At 42.7% G+C, this 16,006-nt stretch overlaps 1 protein-coding gene across 1 annotated transcript; it reads left to right on the forward strand.

Moving 5' to 3' along the window:
- The first annotated feature begins 8,536 nt into the window (after positions 1–8,536).
- LOC123110570 (probable methionine--tRNA ligase) lies at positions 8,537–14,649 on the forward strand. The gene is made up of 18 exons (XM_044531124.1): positions 8,537–8,703; positions 8,967–9,130; positions 9,242–9,386; positions 9,633–9,786; positions 9,869–10,024; positions 10,158–10,388; positions 10,463–10,606; positions 11,233–11,323; positions 12,046–12,152; positions 12,245–12,359; positions 12,547–12,665; positions 12,787–12,852; positions 12,934–13,062; positions 13,149–13,292; positions 13,369–13,495; positions 13,749–13,966; positions 14,063–14,164; positions 14,270–14,649. The coding sequence occupies exons 2-18, from the start codon at positions 9,022–9,024 to the stop codon at positions 14,498–14,500; spliced, it is 2,388 nt and encodes a 795-aa protein (XP_044387059.1). The 5' UTR covers positions 8,537–8,703; positions 8,967–9,021; the 3' UTR covers positions 14,501–14,649.
- Positions 14,650–16,006: the final 1,357 nt, after the last annotated feature.

The raw sequence follows: 16,006 nt of genomic DNA on the forward strand, positions 1-16,006 counted from the left end.
GGCACGACGAATTCGTCGTCGTCGAGGCTTGCCTCGTCTCCGGAGGGAGGCATATAGTCCTCTACCTCTTCTTCGGCCGCTCTCTCATGAGGGCTAGCGTCCCCCTCCTCCTGTGCTGGATCTTGCTGGAGTGCATTGTCTTCGGCGCTATCCGGTGTATTATTGTCTCCGGTGCCGGAATCCTCATTCTTGCTATGGCGGGATTTAGAGCGACGCCGCTGACGCCGGCGCTTGGGCTGTTTCTTGGAGGGGTCATCCTCCGCTATTCCTTCGCCGTTCCCATCCTTTGGGATATCCACCATGTATATGTCGTATGAAGAGGTGGCTTTCCAGTGCCCGATGGGCGCTGGTTCTTGGTCGTCTCCGGCATCGTCGTCCATACCGTCGATGTCCCCAGAGTCGTAATCTAGCATGTCGGTTAGATCGTCGACAGTGGCTACCAAGTGGGTGGTGGGTGGGCTCTAGATTTCTTCGTCGTCCGCATCCCAACCGTCCTGGCCGCAGTCCGGCCAGGCCTCTCCTGATAACGAGAGGTACTTTAGCGAACTCAAGATGTCGCCAAAAGGTGAGTGTTGAAAGATGTCCGCCACGGTGAACTCCATGATCGGCGCCCAATCGGATTCGACTGGAGGGGGAGCGGGAGGACCGGAGTCCGGCACCTCGGAGTCACGAGCTTCATGGGGGATAAGATCGGTGTTCGGCTCTATCGCCGTAGAGGTTGCAACCCCCGAGGTGGTGTCTAGCCATCCATCCTTGGTCTGCGCAGCCGGCTCCGAGTCGAAGATCAGAGCGGGTTCGAGTGCGGCCTCCAGGGTACTGTCCGGCTGCAGAGCTAAATCATGCCCATCGTGACAGTACGGCACGCTCGGCTGTGGCTCGAATCCGTTGAGGATCAGGTCCCCGCGGATGTCAGCCGTGAAGTTCAAACTTCCAAATCTAACCTGATGGCCAGGGGCGTAGCCTTCGATCTGCTCCAGCTGGCCAAGCGAATTGGCCCGCAGTGCGAAGCCACCGAATATGAAGATCTGTCCGGGGAGGAAGGTCTCACCCTGGACCGCATCGTTGTTGATGATCGAAGAAGCCATCGAGCCTATCGGTGACGACACAGAGGAACTCTCATTGAAAGCACCAATGTCGGTGTCAAAACCGGCGGATCTCGGGTATGGGGTCCCGAACTGTGCGTCTAGGCGGATGGTAACAGGAGACGAGGGACACGATGTTTTTACCCAGGTTCGGGCCCTCTTGATGGAGGTAAAACCCTATGTCCTGCTTGATTAATATTGATGATGTGGGTTACAAGAGTAGATCTACCACGAGATCAAGGAGGCTAAACCCTAGAAGCTAGCCTATGGTATGATTGTTGTTCGTCCGATGGACTAAGGCCATCCGGTTTATATAGACACCGGAGAGGGCTAGGGTTACACAGAGTCGGTTACAATGGTAGGAGATCTACATATCCGTATCGCCAAGCTTGCCTTCCACGCCAAGGAAAGTCCCATCCGGACACGGGACGAAGTCTTCAATCTTGTATCTTCATAGTCCTGGAGTCCGGCCGATGATGGTAGTTCGGCTATCCGGACACCCCCTAGTCCGGGACTCCCTCAATCATCGCACACTCCCTGTACTTTCGGGATTAGTGTTGAACCTAAATAAATGTTATTTGGTATTTGCATTGAGCATGAATATGATTTGATTATGTTTGCAATACGGTTGTTCATTTAAAGTCAGAGAATAATTGTTGTTCTGTTTACATGAATAAAACCTTCGATGGTCATACACCCAATAAAAATAGTTTGTTGGATCTCGATCATAGTGATACACATATTCATAATATTGAAGCCAAAAGATGCAAAGTTAATAATGATAGTGCAACTTATTTGTGGCACTGCCGTTTAGACCATATTGGTGTAAAGCGCATGAAGAAACTCCATTCTGATGGACTTTTGGAATCACTTGATTATGAATCACTTGGTACTTGTGAACCATGCCTCATGGGCAAGATGACTAAAACTCCGTTCTCCGGAACAATGGAGCGAGCAACAGATTTGTTGGAAATCATACATACTGATGTATGTGGTCCGATGAATATTGAGGTTCGCAGTGGGTATCGTTATTTTCTGACCTTCACAGATGATTTGAGCAGATATGGGTATATCTACTTGATGAAACATAAGTCTGAAACATTTGAAAAGTTCAAAGAATTTCAGAGTGAAGTGGAAAATCATCATAACAAGAAAATAAAGTTTCTACAGTCTGATCTTGGAGGAGAATATTTGAGTTACGAGTTTGGTCTTCATTTGAAACAATGCGGAATAGTTTTCGCAACTCACACCACCCGGAACACCACAACATAATGGTGTGTCCGAACGTCATAATCGCACTTTATTAGATATGGTGCGATCTATGATGTATGTTACAGATTTACCACTATAGTTTTGGGGTTATGTATTAGAGACAGCTGCATTCACATTAAATAGGACAACATCTAAATCCGTTGAGACAACACCGTATGAACTGTGGTTTGGCAAGAAACCTAAGCTGTCGTTTCTTAAAGTTTGGGGTGGCAATGCTTATGTGAAAAAGTTTCAACCTTATAAGCTTGAACCCAAATCGGAGAAATGCGTCTTCGGATACCTAAAGGAGACTGTTGGGTACACCTTCTATCACAGATCCGAAGGCAAGATATTCGTTGCTAAGAAATGGATCCTTTCTAGAGAAGGAGTTTATCTCAAAAGAAGTGAGTGGGAGGAAAGTAGAACTTGATGAGGTAATTGTACCTGCTCCCAAATTGGAAAGTAGTTTATCACAGAAATCAGTTCCAGTGATTCCTACACCAATTAGTGAGGAAGCTAATGATGATGATCATGAAACTTCAGATCAAGTTACTACTAAAACTTGTAGGTCAACTAGAGTAAGATCCGCATCAAAGTGGTATGGTAATCTTGTTCTGAAAGTCATGTTACTAGACCATGACGAACCTACGAACTATGAGGAAGCGATGATGAGCCCAAATTCCACGAAATGGCTTGAGGCCATGAAATCTGAGATGGGATCCATGTATGAGAACAAAGTGTGGACTTTGGTTGACTTGCCCAATGATCGGCAAGCCATAGAAAATAAATGGATCTTCAAGAGGAAGACAGACGCTGATAGTAGTGTTACTATCTACAAAGCTCGAATTGTCGCAAAAATGTTTTTCGACAAGTTCAAGATGTTGACTACAATGAGATTTTCTCACTTGTATCGATGCTTAAAAGTTTGTCCGAATCATGATAGCAATTGCCGCATTTTATAAAATTTGGCAAATGGATGTCAAACCTGCATTCCTTAATGGATTTCTTAAAGAAGAGTTGTATATGGTGCAACCAGAAGGCTTTGTCGATCCTAAAGGTGCTAACAAAGTGTGCAAAGCTCCAGCGATCCATCTATGGACTGGTGCAGGAATCTTGGAGTTGGAATATACGCTTTGATGAGTTGATCAAAGCATATAGTTTTATACAGACTTGCGGTGAAGCCTATATATACAAAAAGTGACTAGGAGCACTACAACCTTTCTGATAAGTATATGTGAATGACATATTGCCGATCGGAAATAATGTAGATTTTTCTGGAAAGCATAAAGGAGTATTTGAAAGGAGTTTTTTCAAAGAAAGACCTCGGTGAAGCTGCTTACATATTGAGCATCAAGATCTGTAGAGATAGATCAAGGGGCTTAATAAGTTTTTTCAATGAGTACATACCTTGACAATTTTTTTGAAGTAGTTCGAAATGGAACAGACAAAGAAGGAGTTCTTGCCTGTGGTGCAAGGTGTGAAGTTGAGTGAGACTCAAAGCCCGACCACAGCAGAAGATAGAGAGAGAATGAAAGTCATTCCCTATGCCTCATCCATAGGTTCTATAAAGTATGCCATGCTGTGTACTAGACCTATTGTATACCCTGCCCGAAGTTTGGCGAGGGAGTACAATAGTGATCTAGGAGTAGATCATTGGCCAGCGGTCAAAATTATCCTTAGAGGACTAAGGAAATATTTCTCGGTTATGGAGGTGATAAAGAGTTCGTCATAAAGAGTTACGTCGATGCAAGCTTTGACACCGATCTGGATGACTCTGAGTCTTGATCTGGATACATATTGAAAGTGGGAGCAATTAGCTAGAGTAGCTCCGTGCAGAGCATTGTAGACATAGAAATTTGCAAAATACATACGGATCTGAATGTGGCAGACCCATTGACTAAACTTCTCTCACAAGCAAAACATGATCACACCTTAATACTCTTTGGGTGTTAATCACATGGCGATGTGAACTAGATTACTGACTCTAGTAAACCCTTTGAGTGTTGGTCACATGGCGATGTGAATTATGGGTGTTAATCACATGGTGATGTGAACTATTGGTGTTAAATCGCATGGCAATGTGAACTATATTATTGACTCTAGTGCAAGTGTGAGACTGAAGGAAATATGCCCTAGAGGCAATGATAACATTGTTATTTATTTCCTTATTTCATGATAAATGTTTATTTTTCATGCTAGAATTGTATTAACCGGAAACTTAGTACATGTGTGAATACATAGACAAAACAAAGTGTCCCTAGTATGCATCTACTTGACTAGCTCGTTTATCAAAGATGGTTATGTTTCCTAACCATAGACATGTGTTGTCATTTAATAAACGGGATCACATCATTAGGAGAATGATGTGATGGATAAGACCCATTCGTTAGCTTAGCATTATGATTGTTACAGTTTCATTGCTACTACTTTCTTCATGACTTATACATGTTCCTATGATTATGAGATTATGCAACTCCCGAATACCGGAGGAACACTTTGTGTGCTATCAAACGTCACAACGTAACTGGGTGATTATAAAGATGCTCTACGGGTGTCTTCGATGGTGTTTGTTGAGTTGGCATAGATCGAGATTAGGATTTGTCACTCCGATTGTCGGAGAGGTATCTCTGGGCCCTCTTGGTAATGCACATCACTATAAGCCTTGCAAGCAATGTGACTAATAAGTTAGTTACAGAATGATGCATTACGGAACGAGTAAAAAGACTTGCCGGTAACGAGATTGAACTAGGTATAGAGATACCGACGATCGAATCTCGGGCAAGTAACATACCAATGACAAAGGGAACAACATATATTGTTATGCGGTTTGACCAATAAAGATATTCGTATAATATGTGGGAACCAATATGAGCATCCAGGTTCCACTATTGGTTATTGACCGGAGATGAGTCTCGGTCATGTCTACATTGTTCTCGAACCCGTAGGGTCCACACGCTTAATGTTCGATGACGATTTGTATTATGAGTTATGTGGTTTGATGTACCAAAGGTTGTTCGGAGTCCCGGATGAGATCACGGACATGACGAGGAGTCTCGAAATGGTCGATACATAAAGATTGATATATTGGAAGGTTATATTCGGACACCGGAAGGGTTCCGAAGTGTATCGGGTATTTTTCGGAGTACCAGGAGGTTACCGGAACCCCCGGGGAGTCTATGGGCCTTATTGGGCCCTAGTGGATAAAGAGGGCAGCAAGCAAAGTGTGGGGTGCGCCCCCCTAGGAAACTGAATTGTTTAGTGTTTGCCCCCCCCCTCTTTCCTTCTTCCCTACTCCTCTTTCCTCCTTCTCCTAGTGGGAATAGGAAAGGGGGGCCAAACCTACTCTGAGTGGGATTGCCCCCCCTTGGCGCGCGCCTCCTCCTAGGCCGACCTCCTCCTCCCTCCCTCCTTTATATACGTGGGGAGGGGGCACCCCAAAGGCACACAAAAGTTTCTCTTAGCCGTGTGCGGTGCCCCCCTCCACAGTTACACATCCTCGGTCATATCATCGTAGTGCTTAGGCGAAGCTCTGCACCGGTAACTTCATCATCATTGTCGCCACGCCATCGTGCTGACAGAACTCTCCCTCGACCTCAACTGGATCAAGAGTACGAGGGACGTCACCGAGCTGAACGTGTGCAGATCACGGAGGTGTCGTGCTTTCGGCACTTGATCGGTTGGATCGCGAAGACGTTCGACTACATCAACCACATCACTAGACGCTTCCACTTTCGGTCTACGAGGGTACGTAGACAACACTCTCCCCTCTCGCTGCTATGCGTCATCTAGATGGATCTTGCTTGTGTGTAGGAACTTTTTTGAAATTACTGTGTTCCCCAACAGTTACTTTCACCATGATTCATCGATTTCGCGTTCGTTGCCTTGATAAGTATTATGTGGGTGGACCGGAGCTAAGGTATTGTTCTTACTAGAATAAACACCTGCTTATGGTTACACCCTCCATATGGATCCAAAACAACCTCATGGAACAATTCTTAAACTGGGATTTAGGTTTTTATCACTCCCCATCTTCTACAAACTAATTCCACATTGCCTTCCCCTAGTCCCAAAAATGGTGAACTGTCATGTAGTCGACGTTCATGTAACACTATTAGAGGAAGAACAACACAAAATAATATCAAAACACTAAATGGTGATCAACTTCACATGATTATTATTAATAAGACCTCTCCCATGTCCTAAAAAACAAATAGAACTGCTCACTACTCACCGTAATAACAATATTCCATTGGTATAAATATGCAATTAACAACCTGGACATAATGATCTTTCATCAAGTAAACCAACTAGCATCAACTATAATATGTAATCAACACTATCAGCACCCTCAGGTACCAATATGAGGTTTGATACAAAGAGTGAACACAAGACATGAACTAGGGTTTTATAGATGAGATAGTGATGGTGAAGATGTTGATGAAGATGAGGCCTCCCACGATGAGAGGAGCATTGGTGATGATGAGGGCTTCGATTTGCCCCTCCTATAGCGAAGTTTCCGCGGTAGAATCGCTCCATCGAAGACAGTTGAATAAAGCCTGCATTTACTGAGCGGGCGTGTCTGAAATGTTATGGTGCAACTGAATATCCCATTATCCGTCAACAAACCGTGTAGCCACCGTACATGATTTATCATTAGCGAAGGTATAAAGTGCAGGAAAAAAGTGGAGAAGTCTGCCTCTGCCTAACCAACCATCAAGCCAAAAGGAGGTCCTGGTGCCACTACATACACTAATTTTGCTTGCTTGGATGACCAAAGGGATTGTGCTTTTTATGCATCGCCATATAGCGACATAATTAGTGCATGCTTTCAGAGGAATTTTCTGCTCGCAATAAAGATGGCTATTTGCCGCTAGTTTGACATTGCACAATTATGTTTGCTTCCATGATGGAGAAGATATTTACTTTGTCAGATGCGACATGGACCCGAACTATGTGCCAACAATTCTGGAGTGATACAGGAAATATGTAGCTCCTTCACATGCAACTATAATAGGTAATGGTCCTGACGTTGATGCATTTAGGCAATAATTAGCTACCACCATTGCTCTAAGTTGGTACGTCATTGTTGATGCTAGAGACATGCATGTGGACGCAGAGTTTCTGCATCCGAGCTAGAGACATGCATGAGCTCAGGTGAACAGTAAAATCAAAAAAAAATTTAAAAATTTCAAAAAATTCCAAATTTTGTTGGGTGAAACATTGACAAAAGTTTTAAGTGCTTGCAAAAATTCGTCTTGAAATCACATTCCTAGAAGGCGTGGCAAAAAAAAATCGATACTCTGAAAATGCTACTTTCAAAAGCATTTTGGAGCACTGAATTTATTTTTTTGCCACGCCTTACAGGAATGTGACTCCATGACAAATTTTTGCAAGCACTTAGAACTTTTGTCAATGTTTCTCCCAAAAAAATTTAGATTTTTTTCCATTTTTTTGATTTTACTATTCATCGAGCTCATTGGAGCTCGGGAGCAGAAAGGTACTTTCGCATGCATGTGCCCTTTGGGTGGGATGTCTGTTTTGGCTCTGGAAGCATATGCTTCGAAATGAATAGTAATTTCAAAAAAAGTAGCAAATGATTTTTTTTGTAGATGTTTATGTTAGTGTAACAAGCATCTTTGAAAATTTTCATGCGAAACGGGAGAGCATGCTTCGTTGGTAAAAAAAGATTAAGTGTAACAATTAGAGGTAACATTTGACGCCCGACTTGTTTTTTTTTTTTGCACATGTGGAAATATTTAAGCTTTCCCCTTAAAAATTTGCAGGTAACATTTTGGTGTGACACATTTTTCTTTGTCATTTGGAAAATCTATATTTGGTGCACAAGAGCATATGTTTTCAAGAGCCGAATTGGATTTCCGCCTTTTGGTTTGCAAACTTATGCAAATGCGAGGATAATTGGTGGTACACATACGAGGCTTTTATTCTGCGCAAAATGTTCAAAACTTGACCTAAATCATGCTATAATTTTTCATGTTACTTTCTAAATTTATGTTTTTTAGATCATTCTAAATTTATGCCGTAACTATTTCTGTGCAAGAACACAAAATTTTCACAGAAAACGCTCTCTGTACACTGCTTTTCTGTACACTGCTAAATCGGCGAAGAAAAGAAAAGCAAATACATAGTAGTTTTCTTTTTGAGTCTGCATCCTCTCCCAGCTGGCTTCCCACGGCCCATAGGCTGCAACGCTCGCTTCACCAGCTGAATGAGCTGAAAAAAAAAGGATTGCGCGGCCCGTCCAGCGACCTGGTCGAGAGAAGCGAGGCTGCCGAACGAAAAGCCAGAAGGTGAGTCCGTCCTCCCGCTCCCTGGTGGTCCTCCACGGCGGCGGCTGCATCCCGGCCAGGAGGTGAGTCCCTCTCTCCCGCTCCCCTCTCCGGCCACCTAGGGTTAGGGTCACCAGCGCGCGGAACGGCGTCGACTTGCTCTGCCGCCGGCTGGGTTTGTGCCCGTAATGGTCGCTGAACCAGCTGCCGTATGCTGCCATCGCCGCCGTCGCCGCCGCTGCTGCGTGGTGTTGATCCACCTCAAGCCCTGCTGTTGTGGCTGCTATTTGACTGTTGCTTGCTGCTGGGAGATCTGATGATTGTTTGCTATTGCCTGCTGTTGCAGACCGAACACGCCCCAAGTCTTCTAACCCTAAACGCTAAACCTCTCGCCCCTCCCCATGGCGTCACCGCCACCGAAGCTTCCGATCCCCGGCCGACGCAACATACTCATCACCAGCGCGTTGCCCTATGTCAACAACGTTCCGCACCTGGGGAACATCATCGGATGTGAGCACCCCTTCTGCTGTGCTATCTCCTCCCCCAATTTTGTTGCCTCGAGCTCTCGCTTACCCACCCTTTTGTTTTTCTGATGGTTTCGATTTTGGTCGTGATCTGCAGGCGTGCTCAGCGCCGACGTGTTCGCGCGGTACTGTCGGCTGCGAGGGTACAACGCGATCTACATATGCGGCACCGACGAGTACGGGACGGCCACCGAGACCAAGGCCTTGGAGGAGAAGTGCTCGCCCAAGGAGATCTGTGACAAGTGAGAGAGCCTTCACTTCTCGATGCTTTTTTAGTTAAATTTTGGTTTGTTTGTTACAGGATTCGGAAATTGACCGTTATGAAATCTATCCAACACTGCTTTGAATTGCGCTACACACACATACGCACAAAAGTTTCAGTTATCAACCTGTGATATGCTTACACACCTAGCTAGTAAAATTTTGATGGTAAATATGAATAATGAAAGCATTTTATTCATAGTAAGCTTCCCCGGCTGAAAATGTAGGTACCATGTTATCCATGACGAGGTTTACAAGTGGTTTGACATAAAGTTTGACAAGTTTGGGCGGACATCCGCTCCTGAACAGACAGAAGTCTGCCAGGCAATTTTCCATAAACTGATGGAAAACAAATGGCTCACGGAGAATACCATGCAGCAGGTACAGCTAATTCCTAGCCTGGTCCTGTATATATTCATCTCTGCATGCTGTTTCTGTTATATAATATCTTTCTGCTTTGCAGCTTTATTGTGACACGTGTGAACGATTCTTAGCCGATAGGCTTGTGGAGGGGAAATGTCCGACCGAGGGCTGTAACTATGAAGCGGCAAGAGGTGATCAATGTGAAAACTGCAGCAAATTGTTGAACCCAACCGAGTTAATTGATCCAAAGTGCAAGGTAAGCGTGCACAATACTTATTGTAATATATTTAGTTGTGTTCAGCGTACCATTATGATTTACCTGAGCACACGAGGTGTGTACCTCGTGAAACTGCGTATGATAAACTTTCTTGTTCTGTTTCTGTTTTTAGGTCTGTAAGAATGCTCCACGTATTCGTGACACAGATCACTTATTCTTGGAGCTTCCTCTATTGAGTGATAAGTTGGTAAACTATATTAACAACACTTCAGTAGCTGGTATGTGGAGTCAAAATGCTATTCAAGCAACAAACGCATGGTTGAAGGAAGGGTTAAAGCAACGTTGTATCACTAGAGATCTTAAATGGGGAGTTCCTGTTCCACATGAGAAGTATAAAGACAAGGTTTGGGCATATCAGATATCAAGATATTCTGCTGTTATGCATCTATCTTATTTCTCATTTATGTTTGTTTGCAGGTGTTCTATGTCTGGTTTGATGCACCAATTGGGTACATATCTATCACAGCATCATATACGCCTGATTGGGAGAAGTGGTGGAAGGATCCTGATAATGTAGAGTTGTTCCAGTTCATGGGTAAAGATAATGTGCCATTTCACACGGTATGATGCCTATGATATGGTGGACACCTTCTTTAGTTATTCACACTTGTTTTGGCACGAATTTAGTAGTTATTTGGCTTCATTTCGCTAGCGAGCATTTTGGTCAAGCTTTTCCTTGCCCATGAGTTGGCCAATATGGCAAGAAAGATGAACTTGAGTTACCAAAGAGGCATTGGCAAGCCGAAAATGTTGTCAACCATCCAACAAAATAACAAAATTTTGGCCGTGACCAAACAAATTCTAGGGTAAGTTTTGGATACCATCAAAACATACCTATGTTAGCCAATATATTTGTAGATTAAGTTTTGTTGAACTGGCAAGCCAGGACAATAGTACTCCTAGCCAGTGGGTTTGTTTTCACCACAAAATAGGACTGAAAATTGCAAATTATGATTTCTTGCTGAATATTTGACCCCAGTCAAGTACTGTGATTGTTCGACTCGAAAATGTTTGCTTTCGTTTCAATTAATTAGTGCTTTCAGAAATTGAAAAAAAACCCTTTAACAAGCCAGTCTAATGCGAGCTGTATTGAAATGTATGGATAGCACATGTGTATACTGACTTTTCTTTTAATGTCTGTACTTCTTTTCCATGAAATACTTATCTGTTAAAAATGTAATTTTCAGGTCATGTTCCCTTCAACACTACTGGGAACTGGTGAAAACTGGACAATGATGAAGACCATAAGCGTTACTGAATATTTAAACTATGAAGCAGGTACGTTCCACATTTTTATTTGAACCTAATGCTTGATTGATGCACACAGTTCATGCTAGTCATTCATATTTGGTTAATGCTTTCCTGTTTACCTGAGCTGAAATTCCTATTGACTTTCAAGAGATTTATCAGTCAAGCATATCCAGCTGCATTTGTTTACACCATAGAAATACATGTTCCGTTTACTCCCCTGCAATTGAGGCTCTTGGACCTGGGCTTCCTGAAGCGCAGTTTCTTTTACCAGAGCATATTGCCCGGTACTTGGCCCATGTTTGCACTGGGAGCTGTGGTGCATTGCGATGCACTTCATGCTGCAGAAATAGTTGACACCTTTCTCAACCTCAACACTTCTCTTTCTTTTCCGGTGCCCAGAATGACTAGCTGTATAGGTTTGTGTATATGTATATTGTTGCTTGATATTCAGCAGTGGGCCATGTTTTCATTATGGTCATGCTTCATGACTGCTCCCTTGTTCTTCTGCCACCAGAGTATTATCATGAAATTGGATGAATGGTTTGAAGACATCAGGTTATGCTGTTATGGCATCTCTTATCCTTTTTGTTTGGCTAAACAGCCTATAGACTAAGATATGGCCCAGCATGATGGAGACACTGTTTTGCATGGGCCTGATTCAAATTACTCCGAAGTAGATGCATATATATATCGGCACATTATGTATGTTTATTCCCTTGATAATAGCTAAATATTCCTCACATCTATAGGAAAATTTTCCAAGAGTCATGGTATTGGTGTCTTTGGCAATGATGCGAAGGTTACTAATATTCCATCTGAAGTATGGCGATACTACTTGCTTATGAACCGCCCTGAGGTTTGTATAGACATTTTGTTTAATGGATTTAAAATATCTGATAATGACATTCAATGCAATATTTTTATTTGACTTCTGTTTTGGGTGTTCAGGTATCAGATACACTGTTCACTTGGGCTGATTTACAAGCTAAATTGAACAGCGAGTTGCTGAACAACCTGGGAAACTTCATCAACCGTGTGTTAAGCTTTGTTGCAAAACCAGCTGGTTAGTCATGGGAGAATCTTGCACCTGCCATCTAACTGTCTAGAAGTATTATCAGTTGATTTCTGTATTTTCTCTTACAATTTATCTTGATTATCTGTGTGATTTGCTACCATACTATATCCTCATCCGGTCATCCCCTTTCTTCGGCACTTTCCTTAAGTTGATTTTTGATCTTCTGTTCTGATAGGAGCTGGATACGACTCCATCATACCTGACGCTCCTAATGCCGAGTCACATACATTGACCAACGCACTTGCAGAAAAAACTAATAAATGGGCTGAACAATATCTTGAAGCAATGGAGAAGGTCATTAATTTACTTGAACCATGTGAAATGGCACACATTCCTGCATCCTGTCTAGTTTTGTGTTGTTGCATTGTGCCAGCTTTTAGGATTTGAAACAGAATGCTCACTCCTTCCGCTACAGGTTAAATTGAAACAAGGACTTAAGAGTGCAATGGCGATTTCTAGTGATGGAAATGCATATTTGCAAGTAAATATAATTCTTTGTCTTGGTTCCCATTTGTGTTTTTAAATAGCACTGTTATATCTTTGACTTGCTAATTGAATACAGGAGAGCCAATTTTGGAGGCTTTATAAGGAAGATCCAGCAGCCTGTGCCATCGTAATGAAAACTTCAGTTGGTGTTGTCTATCTCCTTGCCTGTCTGCTGGAGCCTTTTATGCCTTCCTTTTCTAGAGAAGTATAATCCTTTTTTTTCATGTTTCACAGTTTCTCTTAATAGGCCTGCTTTGCCTGAACTCACTCTTATGTTTGTTTCTTAATAAGGTGCTGCGACAATTAAATATGTCCCCAGATGAAGATCTGTCATTCTGTGATGATAAAGGAGAAACTGCCAAGGCTAAAAGACCCTGGGATTTTGTATCAGCAGGACACAAAATAGGAAAGCCAGTCCCTCTATTTAAGGAACTGGTGCGTATTTGCAACATTTTTAAACAAATTTGTTAGTTGGTCCTGCTTTTATATCTTGTAACTTGAAATAATGCAGAAAGATGAAGAAGTTGAGGCGTTTAGGATCAAATTCGCTGGCAGCCAAGCTGAAAGGATCTCAAAGGCACAAGCTGATGCCGAGGCAAAGAAAGTTGCTGATAAGCTCAAGGGCACAAAATTATCTGGTACTTGTGAAATTCTTACTATATGTTTTTCTGTGTGAATTACATGGGAGAACAGTTTTTTTCTGTGTCAATCTAGAAACAGGATTTTCTTTGTGGCTCAGTTGTATGCAATTTGTATGTTCTCTTGAAAACACCGGTGCATAGTGCGGCATTTTTCTTACGCTTGAAGTGCTCTTGAGTTATCTTCTGCTGAACCAATTTCATAATTCAAAAAATTCATTGTCAAATTGTCTTGTCTTGCTTTCGTATCCAGAGGGAAGTTCAAAGAAGAAACAATCTGGTGGTTCGAAATCAAAGACAGCAGAGGATGTCTCAGTTGCCAAGCTGGATATTCGGATAGGGCTTATCAGAAAAGCAGAGAAGCATCCAGATGCCGATTCACTTTATGTAGAAGAGATCGATGTTGGAGAAGAGGCACCAAGAACAGTGGTTAGCGGCCTTGTCAAATTCATCCCTCTGGAGGAAATGCAGGTTTGTCTTTCTTAGAATCATTTCTAGGCATGACATTGGTCTATGTCGTGGTGGTCTTGCCTCCCTAATTTTGCAATTTCTGGTACGAATGAGCAGAACCGGAAAGTGTGTGTGCTCTGCAACCTTAAACCGGTGGCAATGCGCGGTATAAAGTCACATGCTATGGTTTTGGCTGCATCGAACGAGGACCACTCAAAGGTAAGGAACGTTTGCCTCTCATGTGCTCTCTGTTTGATAAAGCATCATGAAAGTACAGTGGCAGCAGCCAGTTTGGTTGGTGGAAACTGACATTCGAAATTTTAGGTTGAGTTGGTTGAGCCTCCAGAATCCGCTGCTGTCGGGGAGAAGGTGACCTTTGCCGGGTTCTCTGGTGGGCCTGAGGCTTCTCTTAACGCCAAAAGCAAAACCTGGGAGAAGTTATCCGCCGATCTGCACAGCAACAGTGAGCTTGTGGCGTGCTACAAAGATGTTGCATTCACAACTTCGGCTGGGGTATGCAAGGTCAAGACCATAGCGAACGGGGAGATCCGCTAAGGCACAGTTCCATTTTGCAGTCTGACTGAGTCGTTGTCTGATTCCATTGAAAGTTAATATTGCTGATTTACTCTATTTTGGGGAATTTTGATGTGTCTTTCGAGTACTGCTCTGCACCATTGTGATTGAAAGCATGCATTTTTTTGGTATGTTCGACTCAGTCTCTCTTTCCTCTTTTTCCTTTTAGTTTTCTTTCTTTTAATTAGTGTATGTTCGGCTCACACCCTCAGGAGCTATCTTTATATAGGACCGTTTCTAGCTGAACTTAAAGAGCCCCCCAGTTGTTGGGAGGCCATTTGTGCTACTTCCTCTGTATCAAAATATAAGCCGTTTTTTTAGGTAATTTAGCATAAAAAAGGTCATATATTTTGGTACAGAGGTAATACAAGTCTAGCGCTAGCATCTATCTTTGCTTTCGCTAAAAAAAAACTTTTATCTTTGCTGCTTAGAAGGCCAGGTTGGATGAGCAGTAGCCGTCTGGCTCTATTGCATTTTCCATGGCAACCGCATATACTGTGTGGTTATACCATATTAGTCCCCATATATATGGAAACTATATGATTGGTTTCATCTGTCTCTCTTCTAAAGGGTACTCTACGCTGGTGCAGTAGACACAGGGAAGTACGATGCCAGGAAATGGATGTCACTGGAGATGGTCCCTGTCAAAATGCACGTCCTGTTTTAAAAGTACTGAAAATAAAACAACGGACGTCGTTTCAACAAAATGATTACCAACATTTTTTTGGTGGGAGTTACCTACATTGATAATAGCATAAATGAACTTTTAGTCACTGGTAACCCTTTTGCTAAAAAAAGCAAATCACCTTTTATTTATGACGAAAAAACACACCCAATACCGAGAAAACCTGAGAATCGTGATGTGTGAGATGAAGGTTATGTGAGTCTGTTTGGTTTGCAGCCTAAGCTTAGTCGTGTCATAATATCTTAGGCATATCGTTTGATTCATTGTCATACTTGTGGTTTGCACTTTTTTCTAGCTACATTGTCTACATGTTATAAACTCAGTTGTTTATCAAATCTTGCCATATGGTCATTTTATTACCCACACTTTATATTGCAGCCACATTTACCTCAGCTTAACTATGCGAAGTTAGTCATGAACTAGAAAGACCCCGTAATTTGATCGAAACTACTCTGTGCCCGATACTCAAGTGACCGATCACTGCACGACGTCTAATCAAGTGGTCCCATCACGTCAATCAAGTGGTCCGCTCCAATTTAAGGCCTTCTTTGGTTCATAGGATTGAAAAATCATAGGAATAGGAAAGTCGTAGGAAATGAGATGACATGCATCTCAAATCCTATGCATAGGAATAGAAAAGGAGATGCCCTTTGATTCACACCATAGGATTTTTTCCATTGAGTCTAGGCTAATGTTTATTTTCCTATGAAATGTGGAGGATAGGAAGAATTCCTCCATAGGAATAGGATTTCATTCCTACAAACCAAAGAGCTCTGAAGGAATTTTTCCTATAGAAATCCTAT

The sequence above is a fragment of the Triticum aestivum genome, chromosome 5B (genome assembly GCF_018294505.1).
Source record: "Triticum aestivum cultivar Chinese Spring chromosome 5B, IWGSC CS RefSeq v2.1, whole genome shotgun sequence".
In the NCBI taxonomy this organism is placed as follows: Eukaryota; Viridiplantae; Streptophyta; class Magnoliopsida; order Poales; family Poaceae; genus Triticum; species Triticum aestivum.